Below are 23380 nucleotides of genomic sequence, written 5' to 3'. Positions count from 1 at the left end.
ACCAGGATACGTTCCCCCTGTGTACAGTCAGAGATGGCGGTCTTGAAGTGCTCTCATGTCTAAGCCAGAGTGGGTGGTCTTGTGAATGGCATCATTATGCATTTTTAAGCTGAACCACAGAAGCTTACTGAGACCCAGCCTGAAAGATTTCTCAGCTTTTTCCCCCCACTGAAGCTGCTGAGAATGTGACACTGTGTGTTTGTGGCCTTATGTGCTCTTCATCTATTGTGTATGTGTGTGTATATATATATCATAAGCTGACTGAAAACAGATGTGTTTTCAACGTACAATATGACATTGGAAATTGATTGCCAATTAGATAGCTTTGACATAACAAAAGGCAACTGTCACTTTCCCGGTATGAAACGACTGAATATGACGTCTACCCCTTCCATCCATCCTTGTCAAAAGGATTCTGAGGATGAGGCTAGGTCAATCATGGAGCGCATAATTCTCTGAGCTTATGATTCACCATTCTCTTTCCATCCCCTCTCATTTCACTCAGTAGTGATGTGCTGCATCCACGCTCATATGCATGTAAGATGCAGTTACTTTATTGTTCATTTACATGGAAATTCATATACAATACAACATAAAACAATACAAAAACGCTGGAAATGGAATGTATACTGAGCAAAAATATAAAAACATTTCAACGATTTTACTGAGCGAGAGTTCATATAAGGAAATCAGTCAAATGAAATTAAATGAATTAGGCCCTAATCTATGGATTTCTTATGATTGGGCAGGGGCGCAGCCAGGACCAGCCAATCAGAATTAGTTTCTCCCCACAAAAGGGCTTTATTACAGTCAAAAATACTCCTCGGTTTCATCAGCTGTCCGGGTGGCTGGTTTCAGATCATCCCGCAGGTGAGGAAGCCGGATGTGGTGGTCCTGGGCTGGTGGGTTACACGTGGTCTACGGTTGTGAGGCCGGTTGGACGTACTGCAGAATTCTCTAAAATGACGTTGGAGGTGGCTTATTCTCTGGCAACAGCTCTGGTGGACATTCCTGCAGTCAGCATGTCAATGGCATTCTCCCTCAACTTGAGACATCTGTGGCATTGTGTTGTGTGACAAAACCGCACATTTGAGAGTGTCCTTTTTATTGTCCCCAGCACAAGGCACACCTGTGTAATGATCATGCTATTTAATCGGCTTCTTGATATGCCACACCTGTCAGGTGGATGATTTATCTTGGCAAAGAAGATATGCTCACTACCAAGGATGTAAACAAATTTGTACATAATATTTTTGAGAAATGCAGTGCATTCAGAAAGTATTCAGACCCCTTTCACTTTTTCCACATTTTGTTACTTTACAGCCTTATTCTAAAATGAATTTAAATTGTTTTTCCCTTCATCAATCTACACACAATACCCCATAATGACAAAGCCGAAACAGGTTTTTAGAAATGTTAGCCACTGAAGTATATAATTTACATATGTGTTCAGACACTGTACTCAGTACTTTGCTGAAGCACCTTTTGGCAGCGATTACAGCCTCGAGTATTCTTGGGCATGACGCTACAAGGTTGGCACACCTGTATTTGGGGAGTTTCTCCCATTCTTCTCTGCAGATCCTCTCAAGCTCTGTCAGGTTGGATGGGGAGCGTTGCTGCACAGCTATTTTCAGGTCTCTCCAGAGATGTTTGACTGGGTTCAAGTCCGGGCTCTGGCTGGGCCACTCAAGGCCACTTAATTTGCTTTGAGTTAAAATACATTTGCAAAAATGTCTAAACCTGTTTTTGCTTAGTCATTGTGGGTAGATTGATGAGGGGGGAAAAATATTTTATCAATTTTAGAATAAGGCTGTAACGTAACAAAATGTTTAAAAAGTAAAATGGGTCTGAATACTTTCCGAATGCATTGTAAGCTTTTTGTACATATGGAATATTTTCTTGGTTCTTTTTATTTCAGCTCATGAAATATGGGACCAACACTTTACATGTTGAGTTTGTTTTTGTTCAATAGAGATGGTCCATAACTGTGTCTATAAATACTCTCTCCTCTCTCCAAACCCCCCTGCTCCCCAGTGACCCAGTGCCCCCCTGCAGCAGCACCCCGTGGCGGTGGCAAGGCCAGGAGAGATGGGGCGCAAGCTGGACCTGTCGGGCCTGACGGACGACGAGGCGCAGCATGTGCTGAAGGTGGTGCAGAGGGACATGAAGCTGAGGAAGAAGGAGGAGGACAGGCTCAGGTGAGATGGGGGGGATTGGGGGCAGGGAAGGGGGGCCACTGCATGAAAAATGGGATTTGCGGTTCTGATATTTGAGGAAGTATACCATGTTTCCGGAAATGTTTTATTCCTGTGACAATGTACAACTCAAAACACAAATTAAATTACTGAACATTTGGTGCCCCCAGGACTACCTGGTATAAGATTCACCTTACGAAAGTTAATACTCTTCTCCAATGGAGAAGAGTGCTTCTTTTTAGCTGATAGCCATGTTATCCAAGTCTTTCACATAACTATGTGAGTTTGAGCAAAGATATTGCGGGAAAGATATTTGTGCTGATCCTGCTGGATTTCATGGGGGGGCTAAGATGTGACTGTCTCTTCAGCCTAGTCAGACTGTGTGGATGTCAGACACTTAGGGTCTTGAGGTCAGGGTCTGGTCGGGGGTCAGGCCTCAGGGTGCTGCTCTGATGTTGTACCCTGCTTCTTCACACATCCCTGAGAGGTAAAGTCTTCTGTCAGATGCGACAGGCCTCCTCCCTCCTCCTCCATTGTGCCTCCCTGCCTCTGTCCCTCTCCTCACATTTCAACCCTCTCTTCCCTCTCCCTTCCATCTATCCCTCCCTCTGTATCGCTCTCTCTCTCTCTGTGTGACAAGCTGCAGCTAGGGGATACAGTGTTCTGATGTTGACAGGCTCTTGTGGAAATCGGTCATCCGATTTATAGGCAGATCAGACCGTCTGGTTTGTGATGCATCAGCAAGCCTCTTGTGAGGATGCCTCGAGCCGTCCCAAAATGATCATACAGATCTATCAAACGGAATATGGAAATACATGTACATATACATTTAAAGGGTTGTCAAGTTTCACTTTTTACAGTGTTATGCTCTCCAGTCCCCACATTTGATCAAGAGCCCAAAGTGTTTTTCCACTGTACCGCAGTAGCTTTTTACACTTCTAGGCCTATCATTGTGTTACAGGACACCACAGTGGTGACCTACCATGGGATTATGTGTATCGACATGAATGCAGTCTATTGGTTTGTTTTGTTTTTTTACCCAGTGAAGAACTTTTATTATTATTACAGAACAGTATCATATCCTGTATTGCCAGACTCTGTATTCTCACATTCACTCAGTTTATAAGGGGAAGGCTGGATCGAGGCTATATTATTATTGACCAGACAGCAGACAGCAGTGGTCTTGAGTCAGCAATACATGATTTAGACCCTTCTGGGGTTTGTCTAATCAAGACCGGGCTAACGGCTAGCTAGCTTCTCCGTGAATTACTGGGAAATGCAGTATGTCCTCTCTGCAAAGTCTTTTTCAAATGATCAAAACCAAAGAAACCTTTGAAAAAACACAATGTCGAGCCATTGGTGTTTCTCCCCGTTAAAAGATGAATAGCTAAATGGATGAATGTCCTTGTAAAAACATGCACATTTTCATTGGGAATTCTGTGGCTCATTAAAGAAATATTCAAGCTTTGTTGAAAGGAACACGAGTTGGAGCACAGTGGTTTAGACCAGTAAAGACCAGTGTAACCATATTAGATATACGAGATGCCCACTGACAACAAATCAAGTTACGTCTTATGTTTTCTTAGTTCGATTTGGTCTGTATTGTTCCTGAAAAGTAATTAGGTCTTCCGTTGGTTTTTGATTTCTCTGTGGACTCTCTCTGTTTCATAACAGAATCAACGGTGTGCAATAGTCATTGCTCTTGAGAAATCGATAGTTGCCAGTCGAGGGCTCTCTGAGCAGTGCTGAACACTTGCTCAAATTCGTTCACGTCTATCTCACTCCTGAGGTTGGTTGGAGTGCAGAGGTCCTGGGTTTGAGCCTCGGGGTTAGCCGAATCGGGAGGAAGTGGTACTCGCTAAGCAAGCAGCGGGACGCCCTTTACAGTCGTGACTCGGATATGCAGTTGCGCTCAGCTCAACGGTGGCGTCGCTGTTGAGTCAGTTTGAGAAGTGAATGTCGAACATGGGGATGTGCGAAACTTACTACTCAGCCTGCGCCGCCAAATTGCTAGCTTCTCGCGTAGCGCCAACTGGTAAGACGTTTCAGGTGGGCTGTCGTGTGTGTGCTAGCTGGGCAGAGGTCCTGTGTTCGAGCCTCGGTGTGAGCCGAATCAGGAGGAAGTGGTACTCGCTAAGCAAGCAACTTTCAACCGTTACATGTGTATGGGCATTAGGAAAAAGCAAAGGCTTTGATTTCTGGTCAAACAGATGAAAAAGGGGTCCTAGAAGACCTCTGGCAGCAAAAGTCTTACGGTATTAGAAATCCATCACAACACAATACAATAATGTTGACATTATTATTTTTTGTTTGGTTTGATAATGTGCATTAGCTTATTAGCTAGCTAATATTAACATGCGCCTTCTACATCAATAGCAATATTAACGCAGCTAGCTTGCTAACATTGACTAGACCATAAAGCAACACACATGGACATGCATTGCCAAACAATGCTACTGCCAGCTTCTAGTTTGGCTGAGTGGCTGATGACTTCAAGGTCTTTGCTGTGTGAACACAGCAGAGATTGACTGCCGACACTGCTCAGGGGTGCTAAGTACTGTCGGCAGGCAGTACAATCCTTGACAATCCTACCCGTGTGTCTGAGCTATAAGGAGGATCAATCCCGACTTGACTAGGTTACAACACCAAAAACAAAGCCTGTTGTTCTCCTTTTGATATGAACACAGTCAGAAGGAAAGGACTGTTTTGAACATTACATGAATAAAAACGAAGCTATTATACCTATGCTAACAGTAGCAGATGGTAGTTTGGTTGTTTCAGGTTGTCGTACTCCCTTCCCCCTGGGGGGCTTTCCCTCCATGCTTGGCTGACTTTTTTGTTTCTTCTGTTTTAAATGACGCCAGCCTGCCGGAGTTATAAAGTGTCCCATGAATCCTTCAGAAGGCGAATTTACAAGTCTCAGCTGGCACTTCAAACGCTCCCTTTTAATTTCCCTAGTGTTTCCTACTAAGAAATATTGAGGAACTTAATTGATAGTACCTTCTAACGCATAAATACTGGCCTGTCAGAAAAATGTAAATAACTAAATGATGTGCGTGTAATCAAACGTGGGTACAATCACAGCTTTTCTGTACGACTCAAGTTCTGCAATGTAAGTGACTTCTTCTTAAAGGTCCAATGCAGCCATTTTTCATCTCAAGATCAAATCGTTTCCGGGTAACAATTAAGTACCTTACTGTGATCGTTTTCACCATTTTAATTGAAAACAGAACAAAAATAGCTCCATAGCAAAGAGCAATTTCTCAAGCAAGTCTGGGAATGGTCTGAGTGGGGAAAACTGAAAACTAGCTGTTATTGGCAGAGGTTTGGAACTCTCTTATTAGTCTAACTATTTTACCGCCGGGTGACATCATCAGGAAGGCCAAACCATCCCACCCAAACAGGCAGAAATTTCATGCAGTCTTTTCAAACAGCTCTTACACTAAATGTGCATTATCCTAATTTTCACAATTACACAGTATTATTCCAACCTCAGTGTGGAAATATATATAAAACACAGGAAATCACGTTTTCACGGCCTTTAAACATTTCTAGCTATTTTTCTACTACTTTTGCTAAAGCTCGGTTTACTCAGTGATTTGTAATGCCAGTGAGCTAAATTGTTTAGAATGTATTGCATGTCAACATAGTTAAATATTGGCTTGCTTAGTATGTCTTGCTACAGTATATTTCCTTAAAATGTACAAGATGATGATGTGATTTATACCCAATTATTATGTACAGTTACAGTATCTGCTGTCCAACCTCTGGCCTGCTTCCTCCTCTCACTGTAGCCAGCCTGCTGGAGTGTCTCATTACACCAGCACAGGGAATTCAGTCTCAGAGCTCAGCCAGAGAGATGGTTGAAGAAAAGAGAAGAAACAGCACTGACTCCCAAGGGACGGAGGGAAAGACAACAGAATGATAAAAATAACAATATCCAACCACCACTCTTTGTTTTTCGAAAGTTTCCCCAGGTGTCTGTTCTCTCTGCTTCCACCCACAGCAGCAGTGATTACTCCTGGAGATGGAGGAGATTGATCCATTAAAGGCCTGTTCCTGACTTGATAATGACTTACTCTTCCCATGCTCAGTCAGTCTTTACCTAGCTGACAGACGCTGCTGTTAATGAGCGTTTGACAAGTCTATCTTTACAGCCGTAGGCGAAAGTCAAGTCTCTGCATTTTGAACGTCCTGTCTGTAACGCTAGTGGTTTGTGCGATGTAAAAATAGTATGATAATTGAACAATGTCTGGTGGCCAGTTTGCTATTCCTTTGCCCCGTGTAGACCAATGCTATTTCTCTCTCCTCTCTCCCCTCTCTCCTCTCTCTCCTCTCTCTCCTCTCTCTCCCCTCTCTCCTCTCTCCCCTCTCTCCTCTCTCCTCTCTCCTCTCTCGGGCTCTCAATTCAATAGACTTAAATTTCTTACATTGTCAAAGTATACATAGAACAAAAATGGTGGAACCAACAGCAATAATAGTAGTAGTGGAAATGAGATTACCATTAATAGCAACTACAACAACAATATTAATAATAATAATAATACATTAAAGCAGTAGTAGTAGACCAGTGTCAATATGACTGAGAAGACACATGACATGGCATGAAAGCCAAAACTAAATGGGAAATATTATTGACATTACCTTACACTTTTCACTGGCTGTCCCTCAGGTTGTGGCAGGAGGACACATTTAGGCTTTTCACACAATAAATACCCCTAATCCAAATTCTTTGTACTGAATGATAATTTGGGGTAATAAATAGGTCAGAGTATTTGTCACAGTGTAATAGGAAATTCAGCTCTGTCGCTACCTCCCCCTGAGCAGAGTGAGCACAGCCTGTCCTCTCTGGGCAGCCAGGTTTGCCTGTGACAACTGGGCTCTATAGCCAGACTGTGCTCACTGAGTCTGTACCTAGTCAGTGTTTTCTGTGGTCAGATAGTCTGCCACCATGTACTGTCTGTTTAGAGACAAATAGCATTGAAGTTTACTTAGATTTTTTGTGGTGTCTTTCCAATAGGTGATTTTTTTTTTTTTGCTTTGATGATTTGGTTGGGCAAGATTTTCTGGGTGATGTCTTGAGGCTCTATGGGGTTGGTTAGGGAACTGAGCCTCAGAACCAGCTGGCTGTGGGGACTCTTCTCTTGTTTCATCTCTTGACATTGTAGAGGTGTGTGATGGAATGTTTAGGGGTCACTTGTTTTTTGATGGTTGTAAAATTGTTCTATTCTACTCTGCATGCGTTATCAATACAGTCTTGCAAAACTCTGCATGCAGTATTTCGATTGGATGTTTTTTCCGTTTGGTAAATTCATTATTAGAGGGCGTACCCCGTACTTTGCTGCCATATATAGCAATTGGTTCTATAACTGGTAGAAAGAGGAGGAAGGGAAGTACTACTAAAGTACACAATAGTACATTTTGGTAGACAGAAGGTCTCTGTTTTTGATTAGATATATTTGTCAATGACTTTTAGATTTTTGCAATCGTCAAACCATTTTTCATTAGAATTTTTTTGGGGTTTGTTCTTATGTTTCTTTAGATTAGCAAAGAAGGCTAATTTGTCAAATATAAAGTTTAAAAAATCCAACGTGTTTTGGCTGCATGGCCTTCGACTCCCTGACAAAGGCCATGCAGCCGAAACACGTTGGATTTTTACAACTTTGTTTCTATTGAACATGCCATACAAATAAAGGCATTTTAATTAATTATATGAAGAGTGCCTTCGTCCTCCTTTCTTTTTGATGACCTGGTTCTATAACTGATTGGAAAATTGAGCCAGATTTGAATGTTCCTTGTAATGGCATAGAATGCTCTTCTTGCTTTGTCTCTCAGCTCGTGTCAGCATGCATTGCGCTCGGCCCGCCACAGGAGTCGCTAGGGCGCGATGGGGCAAGAACATCCCTGCCGGCCAAACCCTCCCTGATGACGCTGGGCCAATTGTGCGCCGCACCATGGGTCTCCCGGTCGTGGCCGTCTGCGACAGAGCCTGGACTCAAACCCAGAATCTCTAGTGGCACAGCTAACACTGCGATGCAGTGCCTTAGACCACTGCGCCACTAGTTTTTGGTGTGTTCAATAGAACTGTGTCCGAATAGAATTTATATTTGTCATCCTGATTTCCGGTCAGAGCCCAGGTCTGACAGAACCTGCGCAGATGATCTAGATGCTGCTGTAACCTCTCCTTAGTTGGAGACTGTAGCACCAGGTCATCTGTGTACAGCAGACACTTGATTTCAGTGTTGTGTATGGTGATACAGGTGCTGCCGATTCTTCTAATGTTTTTGCCAATTCATTAATGTAGATGTTAAATAGTGTTGGACTTATTGGGCAGCCCTGTTTCACTCCACTTCCCTGAGATAAGTCGTCTGTTTGCTTGTTGCCAATTTTAACCGCACATTTGTTTTAAATGTACATTGGTTTTATAACATATGTTTTCCCTCCAATACCACTTTATATTAGTTTATAAAAAAATACCTTTGTCAAATTTAATCAAATGCCTTGAAGTCTACAAAACACAAGTAGATTTTGACTTTGTTTTGGTTTACTTGTTTTTCAATTAGTGTGGAGGGTGTAAATGTGGTCTGTTGTACGATATATAGAATTGTACAACAGAACAAAAATAAGACCTCAAAACCCCAAAACTTGTAAGCAAATAATTTTAAAGCGAGAGCAAAACTCTTTGACAAATGATACAAAAATATATATTTTAAAATGAATGCTAAAATAGCTTTTGGTTAAACTTTCCCAGCACGTTTAACCAAAAACTATTTTTGCATTCATTTTCAAATATATATATTTTTTATAATTTGTCAGAGTTTTGCTCTCGCTTTACATTTTGCCTACATGTACTACCTTTTGGTTACGCTACTCGTATCTTTGCTTTCGATGTCTGTTTCTTTTCTTTCACTGCCAGTCTTTTCGATTGTGAGTTTTGATATAATTTTTACATGAAGGGCGGGGTTTAGAGGGAGGTGGAGGCAATGAGTCTCCATTGGTCCACTAGTTTTGGAGTGAGGGGCTGGTGGGTGTTGGAGCTGGGGTGTGGCTGGTCTGTGCCGGTGCCGCTATCAGTGGGAGGCTGTTCTGGGGGGGAGGCGTGCAGCAGGCAGGGCTGGGGAGGCCTGGCTGGTTGAGTTGGGCTCCTCGGCTGGGGCAGGTCATAAAGTGGTGATCTAGCTGCTCCTGCAGCCTGTCCTCTGTTGTCTTTATATCCTGCAGCTCCTCTCTTAGTGTGGGTCAGCTCATTATTACTGCTCTGCCTGTCTTTTTGGAGCTCACCTCATTTGTTATATCAGCCAGTTCTCTCGAGTTCATCTCTCTCTTGCTGAACCTCTTTCAACTGTGTTGCAAGGCTGCTGTCCTGCTCTGTCCATACCTTGGTTAGGAGCTCCTCTAAGGTGTGGATGTCTGGTGGCTGTTCACCTTGGTTAGGAGCTCCTCTAAGGTCTGGATGTCTGGTTGCTGTTTGCTCATGCTCTCCCTGAGCAGGACAACCTTCCCCTCCAGTTTGGTGAACTCTTCATTCATGGCAGCCATGGTGGTGAGGAAGGCCTGCGCCTGCTCTGCACAGAGGGGGTTGCTCTCCTCCTGGGGCGTGTCCTCCACTGTGCTGGATGTGCCTTTTTGGGTGGGGGTGATGGTGGAGTTTGTCTTGTGGAAGGGCATGTCATTGGTGGTGTCCTCTCTCTCTCTGCTCTCTCCTTAATGGTCTGAAAGTCTGTTTCAAACAGCCTAATACCCTGACTACACCGCTCGCATTGGAAAATAAATGTAGGAATCTATGTTATTCAATTATTGCACCCACACTGCTCGCGCGTGCCAACAAGCGTCTGCGTTGCCAAGGGCTAAAATAGAAGTCATTCCTATTTCTGATGCAGATCGCGCTGCAAGTCCTGCCTCTCCCATCTCCTCATTGGTTTATAGAAGCAGATACCCACGTGCCATCTCCTCATAGGTTATACCCACGTCGGTGATTGAAAGACTAAATGTTTTGCCTGTTGTCGTGGTAATACTATGAAAGTGTAGATGCCAATCACCATAAATTCAAAGATGAAAAAGCCTGGAAGGAGGAGAGATGACTAAACTATTCGGTTGACCGTTTTATATGTGGATTAATTGTCGGAGTAGAGGACCTTGAGCATTTCATGTAAAATAACAACTCAATGTTTATATCCCAGGACAAATTAGCTAGCTAAATAGGACAAATTAGTTAGCAAGTGCAAGCTAACTAGCTAAATTGCCATACATGTTTTAATGCTTTTTGACCTGTCCCCAAATTAATGTAATTGGTTCAGAGTTTGTTTTGATAGTTTAACCTGCGTGTAGTGATCGCGTTTGGTGTAGGGGGACAAAATAAATGTATGCACGATAGCACAGGATGGCGCACGCGCGCAGCCAGTTTGGGTTCCTTGCACCATGACAGTCCCAGTCTTGTAGAAGTTGTTTGTTATCATGGTGCTGTCAGGGTCGTCTGTCTCTTTTGACTTTCAGCTTTCACCCATTACAGATTCCCTATTTATGGATGGGTAGTGAGAGCAGACTGCTGAGCGATATGTATTTGGCTGGTCAGTGAGAAAGATGAGATTACTCACATCACTGTTTTTGTAGAGGTCTGTGAAAAGGGTTTCTGACCTCCCCTTTAGAAGGTTCTGTTTAAAAGCTTTCCTCGTTGTCATTTTTGGCCTCTGGAGGGTAGAGAATGGTCTCAGCGCTGAGGGGGAGTGGGGTCACGGTGCCTGGGGACTCTGCTACTACTGCTGCTGCTGATCTGTTCTGCTGCACCGTTGCCACGACAACCAATTTTGTTTGTCTGTTGCTAGCTCTCTAATTTAGCTCAAAAACCAGCAAAAAGAGAGTTTTCTGGCTAGCTTGTTAGCCAGCTGGCTAGGTTTTTGTTGTGTAGCTAGCTAGCGAGAGTCAAAACTTCATAATTTGGGGCGCAAAGTTACTTTTTTTCTATTCTGATTTGAATAGAGTTCACTTGTCTTTATTTTTAGATTCGAGTGCTTATCTCATTCTAAAAACATAAATAAATCAGGAGTTCAAGTTGAGCATGTCTGTAGGTCTTTGTCAGTCTCACTTTTTCTCTCTCTCGGTCTCTCTCTCCCGTTCTTTCTGTATCTCTCTCTGTCTCTGGATGTGCTGGCTCAAGCATGTTCTCTCCCCCCTCCCATGTAGATAACAAATCTCGAGCTGATTACTGAACGGTGTAGGTTTTATGGCGGTGATTTTAATTGGTCAACCTTTGGAAATGAAGTGGTGATTAAAATTAAAGTGTCAAGGCCAAACAAGTACAAGGCTGTTTAGTCGCTTGTAGAGAGGGTCTTAGATAATGAGTCGTTAGATATCATGGAATGTGTCATTTCTGGATGGTTGTAGGACTAATTTCATAAAATAGGGAATGCTGTGTAAAATTAATGCTGGTGTTGTAATTGCTAAGGCGTAGTAATTTTGTGTGACTAGAATCAGAATAACTTACTATCCAAGTACATTTACATATACAGTGCATTCGGAAAGTATTCAGGGCCCTTGACTTTTTTCACATTTTGTTACGTTATATCCTTATTCTAAAATGGATTAAATAAATAAAAAATCCTCATCAATCTACCCACAATACCCCATAATGAAGTAAAAACAGGTTTTTAGAAATGTTTGCAATTAAAATAAACTGAAATACCTGATTTAAATAAGTATTTAGACCCTTTGCTATGAGACTCGAAATTGAGCACCGGTGCATCCTGTTTCCATTTATCATTCATGAGATGCTTCAACAAGTTGATTGGAGCCCACCTGTGGTAAATTCAATTGATTTGACAAGATTTGGAAAGGCACACACCTGTCTATATAAGGTCCCACAGCTGACAGTGCATTTCAGAGCAAAAACCTAGCCATGTGGTCGAAGAAATTTTCCATATAGCTCCGAGACAGGATTGTGTTGAGGCACATATCTGGGGAAGGGTACCAAAACATTTCTCCAGCATTGAAGGTTCCCAAGAACACAGGTTCCTCCATCAATCTTAAATGGAAGAAGTTTTGAGCCACCAAGACTCTTCCTAGAGCTGGCCAAACTGCACAATCGGGTGGAGAAGGGCCTTGGTCAGGGAGGTGACCAAGAGCCCGATGGTGACTCTGACAGAGCTTTAGAGTTTCTCTGTGGAGATGGGAGAACCTTCAAGAAGGACAACCATCTCTGCATCACTCCACCAATCAGGCCTTTATGGTAGAGTGGCCAGACGGAAGCCACTCTTTAGCAAAAGGCACATGACAGCCCGCTTGGAGTTTGCCAAAAGGCACCTAAATACTCTGACCATGAGAAACAAGATTCTCTGGTCTGATGAAACCAAGATTGAACTCTTTGGCCTGAATTCCAAGCGTCACGTCTGGAGGAAACCTGGCACCATCCCTATGGTGAAGCATAGTGGCAGCATCATGCTGTTAGGATGTTGTTCAGCGGCAGGGACTGGGAGACCAGTCAGGATTGAGGCAAAGATGAACGGAGCAAAATACAGAGTGATCTTTGATGAAAACCTGCTCCAGAGCGCCAAGGACTGGAGTGTAGGTTCACCTTCCAACAGGGCAACGACCCTAAGCACACAGCCAAGACAACGCAGGAGTGGCTTCGGGACAAGTCTCTGAATGTCCTTGAGTGGCCAAGCCAAAGGCTAAACTTGAACCCAATCAAACATCTCTGGAGATACCTGAAAATAGCTGTGCAGCAACTCTCCCCATCCAACTTGACAGAGCTTGAGAGCATCTGCAGAGAAACATGGGAGAAACTCCCCAAATACAGTTAATGGAACAACATCCACACCTAGCCTACAGTGACACATGTTCACCTGAAGACAATATCTGCACAGGGGCTTTCTGCTTTTAAATCCAAATCTGATTGACAGAATAGTAATTTAGGACAAATAAGTGAGTATTTTTCATTACTCCCCCCCCCCCTTTCCCGTCCTCTGTCGTAGACAAAGTTCAGCCTTTTGTTTGCATTGCCTGCTTTGAGAGGGTGCAGTGAATAAATGAGTCCCTCTTTTACAGGACAGTCAGGTACATGGAGAGATAAAAGGATAAAGAAAGGAGGAAACAGAGGTTAGGACCACAGTCTGACAGCAAAAGAGAAAAGCAGCCTTCTCAGCCTGTTGCGGTGTCTGTCTGTTGACAAGGCCTTGCCCTCTAGATGTGACACCTGAGCCCGTCTGTGATAACAGCCTGTAACCTACATTTAACTGGGGAACCAGATAGAGTCGAGACACACTCCGATACCTAGGGTTTATTTATTTTGGTGACTCCACTATCCTTATATAGGCTACTGTATTTTTTCCCCAAATTAAGTTGTATGTCATACGTTTTGTTTTCTGATTACGCAAAACATCAAACTGCTTCTCACAGCACTGGGAAATTAGAATTGGACAAATAGGTTTCCTCATCCTATTTTCCCACTATTGGACACTAGTTTGAATGAATACGGTGCTGTAGAGTAGAGGTCTATTGAGTCCACTGATCCTACTCACACAACTACCCTACGCCTTGAACTCTTTCTCCCCTCTCTCTCCAGATGAAATCTTGCAGCAAGTGAGGTCCGGCCGCCCGACAACCTGCCCGCTCAACCCTATCCCCTCCTCCCTTCTCTAGACCATCTCAGGAGACCTTCTCCCATTCCTCACTTCACTCATCATCTCATCCCTGACCCTCTGACTTCAAAATGTCCCCAGTTGCTCCCCTCCTCAAGAAAACAACACTCAACTCCTCTGTCAAACTACAGACCAGTATCCCTTCTTTCAATTATTTCCAAAACACTTGAGCGTGCGGTCTCTGACCAACTCTCTATCACTCTCAGAACAATCTTCTTGACCCTAAGCAGTCAGGCTTAACGACGGCTCACTCACCCGAGACTGCTCTTTTCTGTGTCATGGAGGCTCTCCACTGCCAAAGCTGACTTTCTCCTCTGTTCTAATCCTCCTAGATCTGTCTGCTGCGTTCAACACCGTGAACCATCATATCCTCCTCTCTACCCTCTCAGGGCTGGGCGTCTCCGGCTCTGCACACTATTGGATTGCATCCTACCTGGCAGGCAGCTCCTACCAAGTGACGTGGAGAGTGTGTTTGTGGAGAGTGTGTCTGCACCACATACTCTTACTACTGGTGTCCCCCAGGGCTCGGTTCTAGGCCCTCTTCCCTTTACACACCAAGTCACTCGGCTCGGTCATATCCTCACATGGTCTCTCCTATCATTGCTATGCGGATGACACTCAATTACTTTTCTCCTTCCCCCTTCTGACACCCAGGTGGCGACACGCGTCTCTGCGTACCGGGCAGATATCTCAGCTTGGATGTCAGCCCACCACCTCAAGCTCAACCTTGACAAGACTGAGCTGCTCTTCCTCCCGGGGAAGGCCTGCCCGCTCCAATCCCTCTCCATCACGATTGACAACTCCATGGTGTCCCCCTCCCAGAGTGCAAAGAACCTTGACGTGACCCTGGACAACACCTTGTCATTCTCTGCAAACTTCAAAGCAGGTTCATGCTCTACCACATACGTAGAGTACGACCTTACCTCACACAGGAAGCGGCACAGGTCCCATTTCAGGTACTTGTTATCTCCCATCTGGACAACTGCAACTTATCCAGAACGCTGCATCCCGCCTGGTGTTTCTCACACTCCAGTTGAAGCTCGCAGCCATAACAAGACCATGGTACTTGCCTGTGGAGCATCAAGAGAAAGTGCCCCTCCCTACAGTACTTTCAGGCTATGCTCAAACCCTACATACCAACCCGAGCACTCTGTTCTGCCACCTCTGGTCTCTTGGCCCTTTTGAGAACGAACTCTTGCACTTGACTTATTTCCCCCCTTACTAGCTCTGATTTTGATAATTATTGAGGAAAATGTTTCTCACGATGACTGTGATATGTGGTTGACCCACCTAGATATTTTAAGATGAACGCACTAACTGTAAGTTGCTCTGGATAAGAGCGTCCGCTAAAATGACTCAAATGTAAATATGGCCCAAAGAGAGAGGGGACTTTAGGGCCCAAAAGACTGTATTAGCATGGGCAGCGCCATTGAGGACTTTCCCCATTTCTAAGTATTCAACTGGGTGGGACTTCCTATGGGTTAAGGAAGGATCACATAATTCCATCCAGGTCATCAGGAGGGATCAGCCAATGAATTATACTCATGAGAAAACATTCCATAATTGCAGGTGGCAGTAAATTGTCAACCTTAGCGTTATACATGTTCAAACACACTATAGGTGGCAGAATGCAACTAGTAGAAGAAGAAAATGATTATTCTTCAATGGTGCTGCCCATGCTCATATACAATGTTGCAACCTCTAACTACACTATATATATATATATATATATATATATATATACACATACATACATATATACATACACACACACACAATGTGGACATCCCTTCAAATGAGTGGATTCGGCTATTTCAGCCACACCCGTTTCTGACTGGTGTATAAAATCAAGCACACAGCCATGCAATCTCCATAGACAGACATTGGCAGTAGAATGGCCTTACTGAAGAGCTCAGTGACTTTCAACGTGGCACCGTCATAGGATGCCACCTTTCCAACAAGTCAGTTCGTCAAATTTCTGCAATGCTAACGCTTCCCCGAATCAACTGTAAGTTCTGTTATTGTGAAGTGGAAACGTCTAGGAGCAACAACAGCTCAGCCGTGAAGTGGTAGGCCACACAAGCTCACAGAACGGGAACGCCGAGTGCTGAAGCGCGCAGCGCATAAAAATCGTCATCTGTTGTAACACTCACTACCGAGTTCCAAACTGCCTCTGGAAGCAACGTCAGCACAAGAACTGTTTATCGGAAGCTTCATGAAATGGGTTTCCATGGCCGAGCAGCCGCACACAAGCCTAAGATCACCATGCGCAATGCAGGTTGGAGTGTGTGTCGTGCTGACCGTGTGTGTGTTTTGTTTCTGTCTGTGCTAGCCTGTTAGTGGCGGTGAGGTGATACCTCTAGGTGTCAGTGGAGAACAGCAAATCATGCCAGGCTGATGGGCGGGATTTTCCCAGAGCGCCTATAGGGCTTTGGTCAAAAGTAGGGCACATTGTGGCTTAATATTAAGGTGTTTCCAGTTGACTGGAGAGATGTAACCTTGCTCGCTCGGGTGTATGTAGCTTAAACCTTTTTCGGAAGAGCTGACACTGCCCCCGTCTCCTATCCTCCAGGTCACATTGGAAAGGTAATCATCATCCCTTTGCTTTTTAGCCAGGCTCAGCTGGGTCCAAATGGAAAGGGAGCAGTATTGCCTGTGTCCGAAATGGCACCCTATTCGCTATATAGTGCACTACTTTTGACCACAGCCCTATGGAGCCCTAGTGCGCTAGATTGGGAATAGGGTTCCGTTTGGGATGCATACATACTGTAGTTGATGATAAGCCCTTGCTCATCCTTGCTCGTCATCGCAGAAAGATGCAGTATACGAGATATGATATTGTCTTTTTCCAAGACATGCTCTGAGGCTATTCTGAGGCTATCAAGACTTGGAACAGACTGAGTACAAAAGTTGAGTGTTTTATTTTGATCATGTCACAAGGAACAGGCTGACCGCTGCTGGAATTACTATTTTTCCACTGGCCAAATGTCAAGCAGCGGCTCTCTTCGGCTCTGTTCACAGGGCGCCTCAGCTCAAGATATGCTTTGTCATTATAGTCTTTTTCTTTCTCGTTCTTGTTCCATCTCTCCTTTCTCTCTCTCCCCCTCTCGACTCAATTTTCTTCTATTTCTGTATTTTTTTCCTTCTATTTCTCGCTCTCAATTTCAATTTAAGGGGCTTTATTGGCATGGGAAACATCTGTTTACATTGCCAAAGCAAGTGAAATGGATAATACACAAAAGTGAACTAAACAATACAAAATGTACAGTAACCATTACACTCACAAAAGTTCCAAAAGAATAAAGATATTTCAAATGTCGTTGTCTATATACAGGGATGTAATAGTGTACAAAAGGGTAGATAAATAAATATGAATATAGGTTGTATTTACAATGGTGTTTGTTCTTCACTGGTTGACCTTTTCTTGTGGCAACGAGTCACACATCTTGCTGCTGTGATTGCACACTGTGGTATTTCACCCAATAGATATGGGAGTTTTTCAAAATTGGTTTTGTTTTCAAATTCTTTCTGGGTCTGTATAATCTGAGGGAGATATGTGTCTCTCTGTGACTCACCACCTGGATTCAGTCTTATGTAGCCACATTTTAAATGTTTTTACTTTGGTAAAAAGTAGAGACCCAGAGCTACAAAATGGTATATCATACACTGCATTTTTGAGGAACAATGGGAAAGTAATTCTTATTTTAAAGTAGATAAACTTGTAAACTCACAAATTTACTGGAGCTCTCCCCTTTGTCTATACCCATTCAGCATTGTCCACACCCTCTTAAGCCAGCCCCACCCATTTCTTTAAGGATTCACATGTGAGGTCATGTGCTAAACAGAGTGAGTAGTGTCGTAAAGATTAAGACTAAAAGTGGTAGTAGCCTACATTAAGGTAAACAAAGTGTCCAGATAAAAATATTAGATGACGCTTACCCAGAAAACTTGTCTAAATTGATGGATCATGTGAAAGAATTGCTCTAACCCCCAGCCACATCCGGTGGTGGGAAAAACGACTACATCGTCATACTTGAGTAAATGTAAAGATACCTTAATAGAAAGTGACTAAAGTAAAAGTCACCCAGTAAAATACTACTTGAGTAAAAGTATTTGGTTTTGAAAAATACTTAAGGATCAAAAGTAATTGGAATTGCTAAAATGTACTTATGTATCAAAAGTATAAATCATTTCAAATTTGATATAAAACCAGATTGCCCAATTTTATGTACTTATTTATTTTGACAGATAGCCAGGGGCACACTCCAACACTCAGACGTAATTTACAAGACGAAGCATTTGTGTTTAGTGAATCTGCCAGATCAAATGCTCTTGATGTGTGAATTTGACAATGTTCCTGTCAAAATGTAACGAGTACTTTTGGGTGTCAGGGAAAATGTATGGATTAAAAAGTACATTATTTTCTTTTTGAATGTAGTGAAGTAAAAGTTGCCAAAAATATAAATAGTAATGTACAAATACAATTGAAGTCTGAAGTTTACATACACTTAGGTTGGAGTCATTAAAACTCACTTTTCAACCACCCCACAAATTTCTTGTTAACAAACTATAGTTTTGGCACGTCAGTTAGGACATCTACTTTGTGCATGACACAAGTAATTTTTCCAACAATTGTTTACAGACAGATTATTTCACTTATAATTCACTGTATTACGATTCCAGTGGGTCAGAAGTTTACATACACTAAGTTGACTGTGCCTTTAAACAGCTTGGAAAATTCCAGAAAATGACGTCATGGCTTTAGAAGCTTCTGATAGGCTAATTGACATAATTTGAGTCAATTGGAGGTGTACCTGTGGATGTATTTCAAGGCCTACCTTCAAACTCAGTTCCTCTTTGCTTGACATCATGAGAAAATCTAAAGAAATGAGCCAAGACCTCAAAAAAAAACTTTGTAGACCTCCACAAGTCTGGTTCATCCTTGGGAGCAATTTTCAAATGCCTGAAGGTACCACGGTCATCTGTACAAACAATAGTACGCAAGTATAAACACCATGGGACCACGCAGCCGTCATACCGCTCAGGAAGGAGATGCGTTCTGTCTCCTACAGATGAACGTACTTTGGTGCGAAAAGTGCAAATCAATCCCAGAACAACAGCAAAGGACCTTGTGAAGATGCTGGCAGAAACGGGTACAAAAGTATGTACATCCATAGTAAAATGAGTCCTATATCGACATAACCTGAAAGGCCGCTCAGCAAGGAAGAAGCCACTGCTCCAAAACCGCCATTTAAAAAAAGCCAGACTACGGTTTGCAACTGCACATGGGGACAAACATCATACTTTATGGAGAAACGTCCTCTGGTCTGATGAAACAAAAATAGAACTGTTTGGCCATAATGACCATCGTTATGTTTGGAGGAAAAAGGGCGAGGCTTGCAAGCCGAAGAGCACCATCCCAACAATTAAGCACGGGGGTGGCAGCATCATGTTGTGGGTGTGCTTTGCTGCAGGAGGGACTGGTGCACTTCACAAAATAGATAACATCATGAGCATGGAAAATTATGTGGCTATATTGAAGCAACATCTCAAGACATCAGTCAGGATGTTCAAGCTTGGTCGCAAATGGGTCTTCCAAATGGACAATGACCCCAAGCATACTTCCAAAGTTGTGGCAAAATGGCTTAAGGATGACAACAGTCATGGTATTGGAGTGGCCATCACAAAGCCCTGACCTCAACCCTATAGAACATTTGTGGGTGCGAGCAAGGAAGCCTACAAACCTGACTCAGTTCCACCAGTTCTGTCAGGAGGAATGGGCCAAAATTCACCCAACTTATTGTGGGAAGCTTGTGGAGGGCGACTCAAAACGTTTGACCCAAGTTAAATAATTTAAAGGCATTGCTACCAAATACTAATTGACTGTATAAACTTCTGACCCACTGGGAATGTGATGAAAGAAATAAAAGCTGAAATAAATAATTCTCTCTACTATTATTCTGACATTTCACATTCTTAAAATAAAGTGGTGATCCTAACTGACCTAAGACAGTGAATTTATACTAGGATTAAATGTCAGGAATTGTGAAAAACTGCGTTTAAATGTATTTGGCTAAGGTGTATGTAAACTTCCGACTTCAACTGTATGTACTTTTTTGTGTGTATATCTATCCATCTATGACCTTAGTCAGTATAAAGGAGGAAATGTTGCTTACTTGAGCAAAATCAAAGCTGTGATGCATCCTTAAATGCATTGCTGGTTCACTAGGGGCCCCCAGAGATAACTGCAGGTCTTGACAGGTGGTCTTGCAGTCAGCAACCGTCTTCTGGTGGACAGACCGCTCACTCTGAACAAGCAGGAGATGCTGCTCTTGCTTCTTCAGCTTGGCTGACTTAACAGCTTCTGGCAGATCTGAAGACCTGATAGTTGTTCCTCTGGCACTATCAGCACAGGTCTGTCCTGGGCTTAGTGTTTGAGATGTGGGGCAGCAATTTTCTCCACAGATTCCTGAAGGAAGACAGCCCAACTGCACGTACCTCTGGGGAAAAAACAGAAATAATGTGAGATCAATTAAAGTAGTGGCAATCATGTTGGAGGTCAATTAAATAATCAAAATGTGTTTATGCTTTACATGCCAAGTGTTGTCATCGATTCCTTGTAGAGACGCCACACTGCTGCTTTTGTCACATGGGACGGCAGCAGCTTTCCACCAAAGTGTTTGTGTCCTGGGTGGCGTCCTGGTAATACTATTGCATTGTTCTCTGCGTAGTTGTTGAAGTTCACCACTTGCTGCAAGCCCTCATGCTTCCTGCTTGGGCCGGCTCTCTTTTTGATGGGAGTCATTAGACCATTCTCCTTGTATGACTGGTGGAGGAGAGTCAGGCGTGTTCTACTGATGCTGGAAGACAAATTCCAGATACAAATATTTTAGCATTATTATACAATGGATGTGAAATGGCATTCTGAGAACACCACTACACACAGTTCATACACGTAATGTTAGCTAGCTAGCCAGCCATCTAACGTCAGCTGGCTAGCTAACAGCAAGCTTTAACTAGCAATACAAACCGATTGTCGTAGCTAGCTAAAGTTAACCAAATAGGTTCAATGTTAGCTAACATTAGACTATAACTAGCAATGCGAAATGGCATTCTGAGAACATCACTAACGTTACACACACTTCATACATGTAAGTTAATGTTAGCTAGGATGCCAGCCATCTAACCTCTGCTAACGTTAGCTAGCTAAATGCAAACTTTAACTTGGCCTTTTGTTTAGAAATGTAACGTTAGCTAGCTAAACAAATTAACTAAATTCCTAATCCATAGAGAAACGTTACTAGCAATACAAACCGATTTGTCATAGCTAGCTAAACCAAATGGGTTCAATGTTAGCTAGCCAGCCAGCCATCAAACTCCAGCTGGCTAGCTAACAGCAAGCTTTAACTTGCAATGAAAAATATTTTCTGAGAAAATTAGAAACGTATAATATCTGAAACTGTAGCTAGATTCTTACCCGTATACATGGATGAAAGCTTCATGGCAGACTGAAACCCCTTTTTATGAAATGTTCAGAGTCCGAGAGAGTCGGCATGGCACGATCGTCCTCCAGAAAGTAACGTAAACTCACCCCATTCCGTACAAATGTGCACAACCGCAACATTCAAACGAGGCTACAAAGAAAACTAATGGGACTGTAGCGACTGTGTTGACTTCAAAATCGGGGGTGTGAACTAGGTTTCTATTCAAGCGTTGATCGACATGGTAAGGGCTCTATAGTATTGAAGAAAAGTTGAAAAAACAGACCCTCCATTACATCGTGACGTGTCATGCCGTAACGTACAGCACGCATAAAGCAGCTATTTCTGTCTTACAATCTCTCTCCCCCAGGTGTAGCACTTCTCTCATCCTTTAACAAGAAATGGACAGTGACGGGGGTAAGGGGGGATACCTAGTCATTATTTTTTTGTCATCATTGCATGCGATCATCATTCTCAAAGCCGCTGTTTACTTCTAAGATCACTTTAGCACCGCCCTAAAGACCCGATTCGAATTCGACACAAACCTTCAAATAGGTATGTAATGACACATTATATAAACTCTTTTATAGTGTTTACATTTTAGAGGCGATAAGGTGATAAGTTGGACAGATCGAGTGAAAAAAAGCGATTTTCCTACACAACATCTCTCCTTCTCACTATCACGCATTAGTTTCGCTTCCCCACCCGCCATTTTTAAAAAGACCCGACGGGGTTCATTGCCTTCTTGAATCATGCAGAAATGGGCAGCGTGCGGTCATGTAATTGATTCTGTTGGAAAGGGGAGAAATTGTGCTTTACAATGGTATTGACATTACAGTTGATCTGGAAGTATTACGTTTTTGGGGCGCTAAAATAAGGTCAATTGTACGGACCAAGGCGATGTACAAACGTGAGTTTACGTTAGTCCATCACAACTTTTCCCCACTGACCTTTGTCGATAGCGCCTTATAAATTCAGGGCAACAATGTTATTGAGAGCAGTAGCAACATATTTGCACTTCTCCATGGCTAATGTTAGCTCATTTTATAGACAAGATGCTACACTGCAGACCAATCCAAACATGTCTCGGCATGTCCAGCCCACTCATTATCTCAGCCAATCATGGCTAGCGGGAAGGTTGTCTTTTTCTGTTGCTAAACCAACTAGGCTCGTAATTTAACAATTTTATTTGTATTTACAGATGGCATACACGTTTGTTATTAAGCCACATAAAAGTTCACATGTTTGAGAAGGCGTTTCTGCCAAAAAACACATTTTGATTAAAAAAAATGTTACGTTCAAACGGCTCTCCTGTGAAGTTGTGACTTGCGACATAAGCCTAGTTTCCTGAATCGGGTCACATATGGTCATACATTTGGCAGGAGGTTAGGAAGTGCAGCTCAGTTTCCACCTCATTTTGTGGGTAGTGTGTACATAGCCTGTCTTCTCTTGAGAGCCAGGTCTGCCTTCGGTGACCTTTCTCAATAGTAAGCCTATGCTCACTGAGTCTGTACATTAGTCAAAGATTTCCTTCATTTTGGGTCATTCATAGTGGTCAGGTATTTTTATCTTTTTTTCCCTCCCAATTTTGTGGAATCCAATTGGTAGTTATTCTTGTCGCTGCAACTCCCGTACGGACTCGGGAGAGGCGAAGGTCGAGAGCCGTGCGTCCTCCAAAACACAACCCAACCAAGCCGCACTGCTTCTTGACACAATGCCCACTTAGCCCGGAAGCAAGCCGCACCAATGTGTCGGAGGAAATGCCGTACTCCCGGCGACTGTGTCAGCGTGCACTGCGACTGGCCCGCCACAGGAGTCGCTAGTGCGCGATGGGACAAGGACATCCCTGCCGGCCAAACCCTCCCCTAACGCGGATGATGCTGGGCCAATTGTGCGCTGCCCTATAGGTCTCCCGGTCGCGGCCGGCTGCAACAGAGCCTGGACTCGAACCCAGAATCTCTAGGGTGGTCAGGTATTCTGCCACTATACTCTCTGTTTAGGGCCAAATAGCATTCTAGTTTGCTCCTTTTTTTGTAATTCTTTCCAATGTGTCAAGTAATTATCTTTTTGT

General features: G+C 43.2%; 1 protein-coding gene across 1 annotated transcript in view; it reads left to right on the top strand.

Moving 5' to 3' along the window:
* The first annotated feature begins 2088 nt into the window (after positions 1-2088).
* LOC120027643 (rab effector MyRIP-like) overlaps positions 2089-23380 on the top strand; it is a 136045-nt gene continuing 114753 nt past the window's right edge. The window contains exon 1 of the mRNA XM_038972640.1: positions 2089-2198. Coding sequence (XP_038828568.1) covers positions 2089-2198 — 110 coding nt within the window. The remainder of the gene's footprint in view (positions 2199-23380) is intronic.

Source organism: Salvelinus namaycush, chromosome 33, assembly GCF_016432855.1.
Source record: "Salvelinus namaycush isolate Seneca chromosome 33, SaNama_1.0, whole genome shotgun sequence".
NCBI classification, from domain to species: Eukaryota; Metazoa; Chordata; class Actinopteri; order Salmoniformes; family Salmonidae; genus Salvelinus; species Salvelinus namaycush.
Note: the sequence above shows the minus strand (reverse complement) of the source record. Positions and strands in the feature narration are given on the sequence as shown.